The 11,483-nt window shown below is 52.5% G+C and overlaps 1 protein-coding gene across 1 annotated transcript; it reads right to left on the bottom strand.

The window, feature by feature from the left end:
• Positions 1 to 5,204: 5,204 nt before the first annotated feature.
• Positions 5,205 to 11,430, bottom strand: Osr1 (odd-skipped related transcription factor 1). The gene is made up of 3 exons (XM_036171066.1): positions 11,172 to 11,430; positions 6,152 to 6,857; positions 5,205 to 5,419 (listed from the first exon to the last, which is right to left on the bottom strand). Exons 2-3 carry the CDS (start codon positions 6,817 to 6,819, stop codon positions 5,284 to 5,286), a joined length of 804 nt encoding a protein of 267 aa, XP_036026959.1. The 5' UTR covers positions 6,820 to 6,857; positions 11,172 to 11,430; the 3' UTR covers positions 5,205 to 5,283.
• Positions 11,431 to 11,483: the final 53 nt, after the last annotated feature.

The raw sequence follows: 11,483 nt of genomic DNA, 5'->3' as shown, positions 1-11,483 counted from the left end.
GTGAGAGGCCCTGTCTCAAAAACTAAAGAGGTGCTAAATGAAAACAGCCAATGTCTTCCTTTCACCTCCCAATGCGGGTGCACAGGCACACACGCACAAGCACACACATACACATACAGGTGCACACGCACACACATACACATACACACAGGTACACACACACACACACACACACACACACACACACACACACGCACACACACACACACACACACACGACCACCAGTCAAAGCGGTCCTCTCTCACCTCACACACGGTTTGGGGACCTCCTCCAAAGAGAGAAAACCAGGCAGACTCTCCTAGGAATAATGTACCTTAAAAGACAGGAAACTGTAGGGAACTGACGACGTATTTCAGGCACTACATCTACATGGTTCATAAATGTTGGGGTTGATATCTGAATCGTATTAGGGTACAATTTTTGGGTAAGGCAATAAGCACGGTTTTAACTATGTAAGGCTTTTCTTTCTATATCAGCTGAATGAGGCAATGGGACAGCATTATCCCCGCTGCTGGGGGAAAACTGAGGCTCAGAAATACAGGAACTTGCCCCAAGCTTGTGTATTTTAAGAAAAGAAAGTCTCCTGGCCCAAAGCCTCAAAGAAAACAGAGCTTCTAATTCTTCCTCTGCCACTGACATGAGGTCTGACCCTAACTAATACTTCGTATCCCTAGTGAATTTTTCCATATGAAATGGGAAATCTGGGCCCCTTTGGCTGTAAAGATCCCCGTTGGTTAGGTAGGAGACCCAGGCAGGCCTTGCCTTGCTTCCAAGAGTCCCCGGGGGCTCTGGTGGAGACCTCTGCCTTAGACACTGTACTAGGAAGGGCTGGGACCGTAATGGACTTTTTGATGCTCCGCAGCCCCCACACTATACCCTCCCTGAGGCTAGAATCAGCAGCATTTCAGTTGGCGACCAGTTGGACTGAAGACTTTCCAGGGTTTCAAGAGTGCGAGCTGCGTTAACGATGAACTAAATCTGCACCTCTATCGTGTAGGATTTTGGCGGGATACCCATGCAGGGTCCTGCTCCGTTCCTGCACCAAATTCTGCAGCCACTACCCCAACCTCCCTGGGCTGAGCTCAGCCTTCCAGCAGAGCCTGGAGAGTTCCCCTTGCGCCTGCGCGCGCCCAGAGCGTGCGCTGTGGGAGGGGAAAGCAGCCAAAGTGGGCGGGACCTGCGTGCACGGGGCGGGGGCACAGCGGTAGTTGGCTATGGAACCCGTGTGGTCTGAGACTGCTTAAACCACCACCACGGAATTCCGAGGAGGTTGCAACCGCCACTGCTCCTCACCCAGGGCACCTGCCAGTGCTTGGGTCTGCGGATCTCGTTGGTGGGAATGGAACTATTCGTGGCGCCTCCCTCCCACCCCAGCACTATTTTCGGGGCGTGGCTGGGATGGGTGGGCATCTCTGCTCCAGGCTGAACCGGTCTGTGATTTCATAAAGCTGCATTAATGCGTTGCAGCCGGAGACGTTATGATGCCTTTGGGCCCTGGCCAGAGGCCGATGTAATGTCAGTGTGCCTAAAAGAGGAGACTGTGACGTCACAAGGCCCTAATGCTTTGGAAGGTGGGACAAGCGTGTCTTTGAGACAGACCGATTCTAGAAGATTTTTTAATGTCACGGTTCTAGCATTCTTGAAACAGAGGTAACTCCAAGAATCCCCATAACCTTTTCTGATTAGTCCTTTCCTCACCCCTGTGAACAGTGAATCCAGCGGATAGGAAAAAGATTTCTATAGTGCTGCAAACTCTAAAATGTTTAAAAACTGTAAGGGACCTGAACTTCTTCCCCTTAAGGAATCCTCGAAAGCTGTTCTGTATCCCAGGATGCTTCTGATCTCTTCCAACTTAGGAACTCTAAGCTGCAGCAAGGGTCCCCCAAGGTTTCTACCCTCCAAACAGATCACACAAGGCCTGGTAACTCCCCTACCTCCCTTGAGGTAACAAGTCGATCAGCTCTCAGAAGGGTCCCAGCACCCAACTGGGGCCATGTTAGGCACAGGGGTGGGTGCAGTATAAAAGGCACACAAGGTATCAGAGGAGAAACTGTCCCCCATTCACTATTGCTCCAGAATTGTAATCTGTTGAGTGTCCACCTGCTCTCTTTGGGGCTGCATAGTCTTGTCATTCCTTGAATCAAATGCTACTAAAAACTGGGCTCTGGTTTCCCACCATGAGAGCAACATGTGGTATCCTCAGTAGTCTGGGTATTTTTGTCTAGACTGGTGCCCATTCCCTTACACCATGTTCAAACTTCTGCCCCAGGGAGTTCATTCTTCTGAGGATGCATGTTTGATACTGAGAGTCTCTCAGCCTCTGGACCCAGGGTGGGGCTTGGGATTCACCATGCCAGAAATGTAATGTGCCAAAAGGGAAAACATCCCAAGCAAACCTTCTGGAACATTCCACAGCATTAATGATGTCCCGGGGGCCTGGCTAACTGCAGAGGTTCTGCGTGTCCTGAATGGAGTGAGGGGACAGACCGCTGTGGTAGTCAGCGCTGGGGAGAAGAGAATTCCAGAAAGAAATGAAGATGGGTTTCTTGTTTCCAGAAAGTGCTAGTGTGCTCTCTCTCTCTCTCTCCCTCTCTCTCTCTCTCTCTCTCTCTCTCTCTGTCTCTCTCTCTCTCTCTCTCTGTCTCTCTCTCTGTCTCTGTCTCTGTCTCTCTCTCGTCTCTCTTCGTGTGTGTGTGTGTGTGTGTGTGTGTGTGTGTGTGTGTGTGTGTCCACTCATTATCTAAGCAACACCATCCTCCTCACTGGGCCCCATATAAAGGAACCCACCGTCCCTGTGACTTGTCTTACCATAAACTGTGATGTAGACCATCTCATATCCTGACGGGGCTGACCCTGGATTCCAACACTTCAAATCAACAGCCCTTCCAAGAACCCAGAGGCCCCAAGACTCTTGAAGAAGGGCTTCATTCACTTTGGGCCCTTGTTCATGAACTCCCTGGTGGAAGACATTGGGCACTCGCCAGTCAAGGGAAAATCCCACAGACCAATACCCCTGCCCTGGCACACTGCTCACTGGCAAGTGCGTCCTGAGACCAGACAAGAAGTTTTTGAGGGGTAGCAATGTTTCTTATGGTTGTGCAAACACACACGGCAGTAACCCAATGCTGGGTCGCCCATGCTGGTCCATCCAGCAGGGGGCAGCATGGCCTCCAACTCCTTAGGTGGTGCTCATCCCGGCTGTCCATGCTGAGGCCCCAACTGTAAATTGGGTATCCGCGACGCAAAGGTCTGGCCTCCACCGGGCTTGGTAGAGTTCCCAGAAGAGGTTGGGGCAAGACTGGCCATGAAAGGCGAGAGCGTTTTAACTACTGCAATCCGAAGTAGTTTTCTCGGTCCTGTCCGCAGGACCCTGCTTGAAGCCCGGGTTTTGGTCATGGATGCAGGGAAGCACAACTCAGTAGTCCCCACCCTACATAGTGCCAGGCGTTGAAGCCAGGAAAGCTAAACTTTGTTTGAGAAAGGTCAAGGGCGCCACCGTCTGCGCGGTCCTGTGGTCTGGGTGCTGGAGCTGGGGGAGTCCGGCCCCGCCCCCCCAAGCAGGAGAGCCCCAGCCGCCAGATTTCTAACTGCGAGGAAAAACTAAATGCCCAAGGGTAGGTTCAGTTTGCTGAGGTGAATTCGTATTTCTCATTCTAAGCCTAGGGTGAAGGGGTGGGATTGGATCCCAGGGCGTCCGCCCCCACTATGCCTCAGGAGGTTTCCAAAATGTGAAGAATCAAGAATCGTCATAGTTTGGGAGCTGCGATTCGGGTGGGTGGGGACAAGCTCCATGCGGAGAACTGGGGGTAAGGTATTCCCAAAGGAAACAGAGCAGGATGTGGACTGGGGGACTTGGGGAAGACAGATGCTGGCACATTGCAGGCGCACGCTGAGGGCCAGGGCCTGGGGACGGGGTGAAGGAAGATCTCATCCCAAAGCAAAAGCCAAGGGCTGGTAATAAAGATGGGGGGAGTAGTGGGGGGGGCAGAATACTCTGTTCCCTCCTGGGTCCTGCATGACCCCTGCACTCAGAGAGGCTGGGATTTCTCAAGGCTTAATGGAAGGCCAGCAGACTCTGTCCTTTGCAACTCACAGCTTTTCGTATTTGGGGAAGTTAGGAGACGGGAGCCCTGACACTCAAAAGTAAGGAAGTAAGTACAGAGGTCGACCAACACCTCCGGAGCAGGGATCCCTCCACCACAACATCCCTGTCACCCTAACAGGACGAGGTGAGAAAGGTGGACAGAGAACTCTGTTCCTCTCAAACAAAAGAGCTTTTCCCCTTCGCAGCCCGAGAGGAAAGTATCCATTCTGTCATGCCTGTAAAATAACCGTTTATTTAATAGTTAAAAAAAAAACAAAAAACAAACAAACAAAAAACTCCAGTGATAAATGTCCGTTACCGATGGTCAGCATAAAGTGCCAGTCGCAATACAACGCCCGGCTCCTGGCCGGCTTGCTCACTCGCGCGCGCGAGCGCGCGCGCTGCGATGAAGCAGGGGAGCCCAGGCCCGGCCCCGCTCGCCCCGGGGCGCCTGGTCCTCTGCCCGGTTTCCGCGCCCGCCCGGAGCGGGAGGTCAGCGGCGGCGCACCCTGAGCGCCCCGGAATCGCTCGCGCGGAGCCAGCGGCCCCTGGGGCCGGACGGCCAAAGCAGATACAAGGATTACACTTTCGCAGGCTCCCGGATGAGGGCATGGGGAAGGGAGGAGGGACTGGAAATTGCCAGGGCGCGCAGATCTTTCCTACCCCCACCCCCTCCGCGGTCAAGACTTTACAAGCTTATATGGTCAAAGGGGGGAAAAATAAAGAAAACTTATAAAATAACAATAGAAAAAGTAATACTTCTGGGAGAGGCGCCACTGCGGCTCGGCGGAGTTTTCTCTTTTTTTTTCCTTTTTCTTTCTTTTCTTTCTTTCTTTCTTTCTTTCTTTCTTTCTTTCTTTCTTTCTTTCTTTCTTTCTTTCTTCTTTCTTTCTTTCTTCCTTCTTCTTTTTTAAATGCAGTTTCCTTTCCGCCACGTGAGTTGAGTACCGCCTTTTGGCCAAGAATTTAGCCGCGTCCTGGGGGAGCCCCGCAGGCTGTAGGAGTCATGGCCCCCCGGGGCAAAGCTCTGGAGCGCCGCAAGCGCTGGGGACCCAGGGGACATTGTTGATGTAGAAGCAAGATCCCGAAAGCCCCTCCCGCTGCCCGCAGAGTCGCCTTCAGCTTGGGTCCCTCTGGGGGGGAAAAAAAAAAGGCAGCAGCACGCCCAGGGTCCTGGTGCCCCGCAGGCTCTGTTTACTTAGCATTTGATCTTGGAGGTTTTGAGCTCCTTCACTTGTGAGTGTAGTGTCTTGTGGACAGCGAGAGTCCGCGACTGGCAGAATCCTTTTCCACACTCTTGACACTTGAAAGGCTTCTCTTTGGAGTGAATGTATCTAAGGACAGAGACAGATAACACAATGCAATGTTGTTTATGTATGGCTGTCCGAGGTCCCCTCCCACCGCCGTTAAGGTGTTTGTGGGGACAGACAAGGGGGCAACGTAGAGAACTGGGCAACGAGCCGAGACTGTGGGTAAGTGTGAAGAGATGGAGAGGAGCTTCGGTTTCGTAAACAGATTAGACAAATAGACCACCTGCCTTCCTGTGGGTGATAAGTAGGCACCTCCTCCCAAAGGCTGAATCAACACTGGAGGTCAGTCAACAGACCTGGGGTCAGACAGTTTCTAGATCTACACTGCCGGAGAAGTCGTCACGAGCCCAAGAGATTCTTAAAAACTAGAAGTGTATAAAATGAAGTAAAACTAAAACTTCCTGAGTTCCTATTTCAAGTGCCCCTTCCCCAATGTCGCCGGCTTTGCAGGAACTCCCATTGGACAGTTTCCAGGGACTGAGAAGAGAGTCAAGGAGATTCAACCTTGTGAAGACCCGATCTTAGGTCCTATTCATCACTGTATTTCTTTCACCCATGTTCTAAAACCTATCCTGAAGCGGGGGCAGGAGGGGACGGGGGGGGGTGCTGAGGATTTTAGAGAATTCCCAGAGGTATGGAATGGCTTACTCTTAGGAACCTTCAAGGAGGCAGGGGGACTTGGGGGGGGGGGGGGATCAGGCCAGAGCAGCCAAAACAGATCCCCCTGGGGCCACCCGCGATGCCATAGTGCCGCACCTGTGGTCCCGTAGGTGGTCTTGCCTCCGGAAGGCTTTGTGGCAGATGTCACAGGTGTAAGGCCGCTCATCGGTGTGCGTCCGCTCGTGGATGAGTAGGTTGTAGGACTTAGTGAAGTGTCGGCCACAGAACTTGCAGACGAATTCCTTCTTAGTCTTGGAAGGCAGGCGTCCCCTTGTGGGCTTCTTTTCGGGGGATAGCTTGGTCACATCCAGGAGGGCGCCCAGCCCACCAGCGGGAGAGCCAGGGCCCTCCCCTCGGCCAAGCTTGGAGGGATCTTCTTGTGTGGCAGCCAAGGCCAGGTTCGCGAAATCAAAGCGCGGCTTGGTCTTCAGCGCCGCCCCACCGCTGCCTCCCGCGGTGATCTCTGGTTTAGGGTGGATGACGTGAGGAAACCAGGGGAAAGCGGGCAGCTGGAAGCGAGCGTCCATCAGGCTGGACACCGCACCTGGCACTTTAGAGAAAGAGGAACGTGGCAAGTGCATGGCTGGGTAGCCCAGCGTCCATTGGTGGAGATGTACAGCGTGCAGGGCACTGAAACCATATAGGTTGGGCAGGTGGTCCGAAGGGACTGTGGGCAGGCCATTCACTGCCTGGAGGAAAGAGTAATTGGTGAGCTGCAGGGATGGATGGATGGGCACCGGTGCTGGCAAGGTTTTGCTGCCCATTTCTGTAGCTGGTAGCTGCAATTATTTCAATGATTGATCTGCAAAGACAGGAAGAAGGGCGGGGAGAAAGCCAAAGAGATGTTCAGAGTAGTCATCTTCCTCCAGAATTCCAGTCCAGTTATACCCTCTCCTGCCCTTAGGGCAGGCAGGAGGTTAGAAGACCCCACCCACGATCCCCACTGCCCTCTCAAAACAGATAAGAACATAAGATATAGAAGGGCTGTCCAACCAGAATCCTCCATGATGGTCAAACTCCCTCTAAATGGTGTCTGGCAGAGACACATATTGTTGACAGAGCACTCAATGGGAAACTAAGTCCTTAAACACAGATACAACCAACTTAAAAAACACCTGCTGTCGACTGTGAAGGATGCAAACACAGGAACACAGACATGACATGCAGACACCAACAGCCACACCCAGGCAAACCTGGGGCCACACAGAAAGACACAGTCCTATAACAACAGAATCCGATCTGGGAAAGCACACTTACACACTCAGACTCATGTGTGCTGAAGCAGAGTCAACAAGAAGGTACAAAATGGAAACAGCCAGTGTTTTATGGGACAACCCTGTACAAAATGCAGAAGCCTTTGGATATGCATACTATCCAGTTATTGCCATGTTAAGGTTTTTTTTTTTTTTGGGGGGGGGGGTAACGGCTTTGGTTTCCAGAATCCAAAAGAATCATGTCAACCTCTTTAAAACTCTCATTTGGACCTAAATTTGCTATGTCCCTTACAAGTGGTGAACCCTGCGGACTTTGTCGTCTTGGCAACTGCTTGCTTGGCAACTCCCTAAGCTTTGGTGGTGACCCTCATTTCCAGAAAGGTACTGACCCCCATGTTCAGTCCATTTGGTCTGCCAAACAATTGCAATCAAGGGAGTTCATGTGCCCTCCCCCAGGGGAGCTGGGTTTCTCTGGTTGCTCAGGCTTCTCACGTATTATGAGAACCTCGGGCAAGGCCAGTGTGTGGAGGAAGGAGCACTGATGATGCCAAGCCTTTACTTGTGCTCTGTTTACTGCCGAAATGCAAGATCAGGACTCTGGAGTGAGGTTGGTGTCTTACCAAGTGACCAAGGTGGACTCCAGAGCTGGCATCTTCTGGCTACTTTGGTCAAGCTCCTCAGTATGCATGGGAAAGTGGGGGGGGGGCTCTCTGCAAAGATGTCTTTCATCTCTTCCCCTCCGAGATATTTCTAATTTGGGTCTATACTAGTGGAAGGGGGGAAAGTAGGAAAGTGAAAAATACTAGGGATCCATAGGAAGCCTCTGAGCTTGGGGTCCAATGGCAAGGCTCAAGTCTTTGTCAGAGCAGGGTGTCTGTAAAGTCCTTCTCCTTTCCCAGGGCCAGTCTCTGGCTACTGATTTCTTCCTTGACCCTGCGCCATTCTTTCCCCTTCGCCTATCTCTCCTCTGGGACGCATCAGCTTCTTCTGGGCCTCTGTCTTCACAGCTCAGACTTGCCCCCCTCTGCAGATCTAAACACCTTCACCCCTAAAGGCAAGGCAGAGAGGATGGAGTCAATTTCCTTTCTTAGCCTGGGGCTCTAAGGATACCTGGCTGGTCCAGAGAGGCACAGAACCTTTGCGGGAGGAGGGGAGGCCGGAGGAGGACACTTTACCCAGGACACTTTAGCAGCTAGCAGGAAGGTGACTGACTGGTGGTGGTACAGCTAGATCCAAAGAAAGATGTATTCCTGGGGGTGATGGGTTCCCAAAACACAAGAGCTGGCCCGCCGAAATCTGCCTGCAATTAATTTGGCCTGCCGGATAAGGCAAGCACAAATCTGCTGTCACCCAACCTAAGGTTAGTAGCTAGCTAGAAGGATAGCCACCCCACCGGCCTTCACAAAACCTTTGCCAGCCAAATGAGGGCCATCTCCAAGTTCTGGGACAAGGAGAAAGCAAAGTACCCTGAGACTGAAGAGGAAGCTGAGGACCCCTTTGGATGGGGGAGGGAGGCAGCTGCCAACTTCAAAGGTCTACAGGACTTAGGCTAGCTCAATGCTCTTTGATTTGCCACCAGCTTCCAGGCACTGGAAATCAGATCCTAGGCTCCATTGGAGCCAGCCTGGGCAAAGGGGAAGCCACACTGACTTCTCTTCTGCTAGGCCTATAGGAAGTCAAGGAGTGATGGCGGCCAAAGGGTTCTGACTTGAACTGCTAGGGTTGGTAGAACCAACAAACTTCTTGCCTGACATTTCCTTTGAGGAGCTCCCCCACCCACACCCCGAAAAGAAAAAAAAAAAAGACGGGAGAGGCCTTGGTGTCTTGGAGGAGTGGTACTTGCAGTCTATCTGCCTAATCTTATTTCCTCCAACACTCCATTTGTTTTTCTCAGTGGACCCAGCAGTTTACTTTCTGAGGCTTGGGATTCCAGAGGTCATGCCACCGACTCCTTCCCGCGATTTCGTTCGAAACGTAGCTCTTAATATCAGTACTACAAATGGACCGAATGCAAGGTCTGGTTTCAAGCGATCAGTTAAAAGGAAAACGCAGTTGCAGCTATGCCTCTGCGGCCTGAAAAGATGAGCAGACATCGGGCCTTTCCAGCTCTACCGCTCCCCATCCCACTCACCCCCTCCCGGACCCCGACCTGAGCTTTTCCTCTCTTAACCCCACAGCCCAACATCCACTCCACGTGGAGCCCAGGCCTGGAGATTTGGGAAGGACTAGTTAAGTGTCCCGACTCGCTGCAGTGAACTCAATTGGAGCTTCAGAGCAGGGGTCCCTGCGCAGCATGGTCATTCAGGTCCCTCTTACAGTGGAACGCCAATGCTGCCAGCCCTGTGCAGGGCATTAATGAAGTGTGCAGCCTATTAAAGTGGTTTATTCGGGGCTAATTGAGCGTGAGCGAGTTAACTGCTTGCATTAATGAGGGCAGAGCGAACCCCACGAGCTTATGCCTGAAGAAGCCCAGCGGCAGCCCCCCCACACACAATCATCCTTGACACGGAATCCCCAATTGAATGATGACAGGCTTTGGGGTCCAGGTCCAGGAGACTGACCAGCACCGGAAACTTTGGCTGCATTTTTCCAAAAAACGAGATCGAACGAACCCACTTTCCTTCGCCATTCTGCTATACTAGGATGCCCGCTGTGTCCCCAGGAGTAGGCTTCCCAATCTTAATGAAACCGCAATTACTTTCGAGAGAGCCTGGGATAGACCATCTACCCACCAGTTGTCTGTCGCTGGTTCCCCCATCCCCGTCAGCCAGCCCACTTCTTCCCTGGGAGGCTGTGAAACCAAAAGAACAGCTTTGCACGTGGTTCTCTTCAAAGAGCCAACTTGCAGGTCCCATCCTAGATGGAATTCATCGGAGTTTTGCGACAAAGAAACCCTTGCAGCTAACCTCTGTTCCGGAGCCCACCCGATTTGTGGTGGGGCTGCTGATAAAGGGCTACCGGGGAGAATTTTTATTTTTATCAGGGCTGCTGGTGAAACGTAGGATTCGTTCAGCAAACAGCCGCCCTCAATTTCTCTCTCTTTTCGGGTTCCCATCTTTCCCACTTAAACCTGGGTTAGGCGATTACCAAAAGAGAGGGAAAAAAAAACAAAAACAAAAACAAAAAACTCCACCATTTACAGTTCCATAATAGTTCCGCTTCTCTGGTGTTCGGGTCTCAAGTTAGAAAAACAATGTTCAGCTGTGCCCCCAGCATGTTTTCCTACACCCGAGACAATCGAAGGTTAAGAGCTGCAGGCCTAAGGACAGACAGAAACCCTCTAATAGAGATCATCCCAACCACAGAGACCAAGTGCGAGGCAGGCTTCAGGCAGGCAGAAGCCTTGTGGTCCTGGAGGTTGAGGGCTTCCTGTCTGGAGAATAACTCCGCAAAAGAAGAACTCGCAATAAGTGCAACAGGGTTGGGGCAATGCACCTGTCCTGGGTGCTGTAGGCATGGGTTACGACCATCCACACTCTCCCCGCTTTTACTCAGCTAAGGCAGGCCAGTGTGAATTAAAAGCCAACCCTGCAAAAGTTTGCGCTCTCGGAAGTTGGTCTGGTTTCGTAAAGGGTGCCCGCAGACTGCCTTACAAAATCTGCGGGCACCTTACCGGAATTCTGCCTAGCCAAACACGTCTGGTTTCAATGGTCCAGACTCCTCTGTCTCCATCTTTCCACCGAGGTCAGAGGCCAAGAAGGACACAGAGTCAGAAGTCCTTGAACGAGCATCCCCATCAATCCTGTGCTGCAACTGCTCTCAGAAAGATCCTGCAACCTTCGTTTGGCAAGCAGAACTTCCTTTGGGGACACTGAAAAGAGGAGGCACTAGCTACACCAAGGAACCAGGAGTCTTGCCTGCCTTCGCCTCACTGAGCCCAAGCGCCCCAGGGCTGCAGTTACCTTGTTCGGCCGAGGTCCCCGATCAGAGCGCGTCTCTGAGGCTGGCTGTGCTGGACTCGAGGAACCAGAGACCCAGGAACGCACTGGCACCCCTGGCGAGCTGGAGTCCTGACGCGTCTCTAGCCGCAAGGACTCCTAGCGCCCGACAGGCAGGAGCGCTCCGCAGCTCCGGAGTCCTGCCCGCCGGGGTCGGGTGAGCCTCGCTCCTGGCTCCCCTTCTGGGTCTGAACAGGAGCCGGTGAGAACTTGCTGGGGAGAAGCCGAGCTACGTCTCACTCATCCCTTAGCACCGAGCCGCCTACTTATTTTAAT

The sequence above is a fragment of the Onychomys torridus genome, chromosome 21, assembly GCF_903995425.1.
Source record: "Onychomys torridus chromosome 21, mOncTor1.1, whole genome shotgun sequence".
NCBI classification, from domain to species: Eukaryota; Metazoa; Chordata; class Mammalia; order Rodentia; family Cricetidae; genus Onychomys; species Onychomys torridus.
Note: the sequence above shows the minus strand (reverse complement) of the source record. Positions and strands in the feature narration are given on the sequence as shown.

Coding starts and splice junctions, on each gene's coding strand:
- Osr1 (XM_036171066.1), bottom strand. CDS start 6,819: ATGGGCAGCAAAACCTTGCCAGCACCGGTGCCCATCCATCCATCCCTG. Junction 5,420..6,151: donor GACCACCTACGGGACCACAG/GTGCGGCACTAT, acceptor CTCTGTCCTTAG/ATACATTCACTCCAAAGAGA.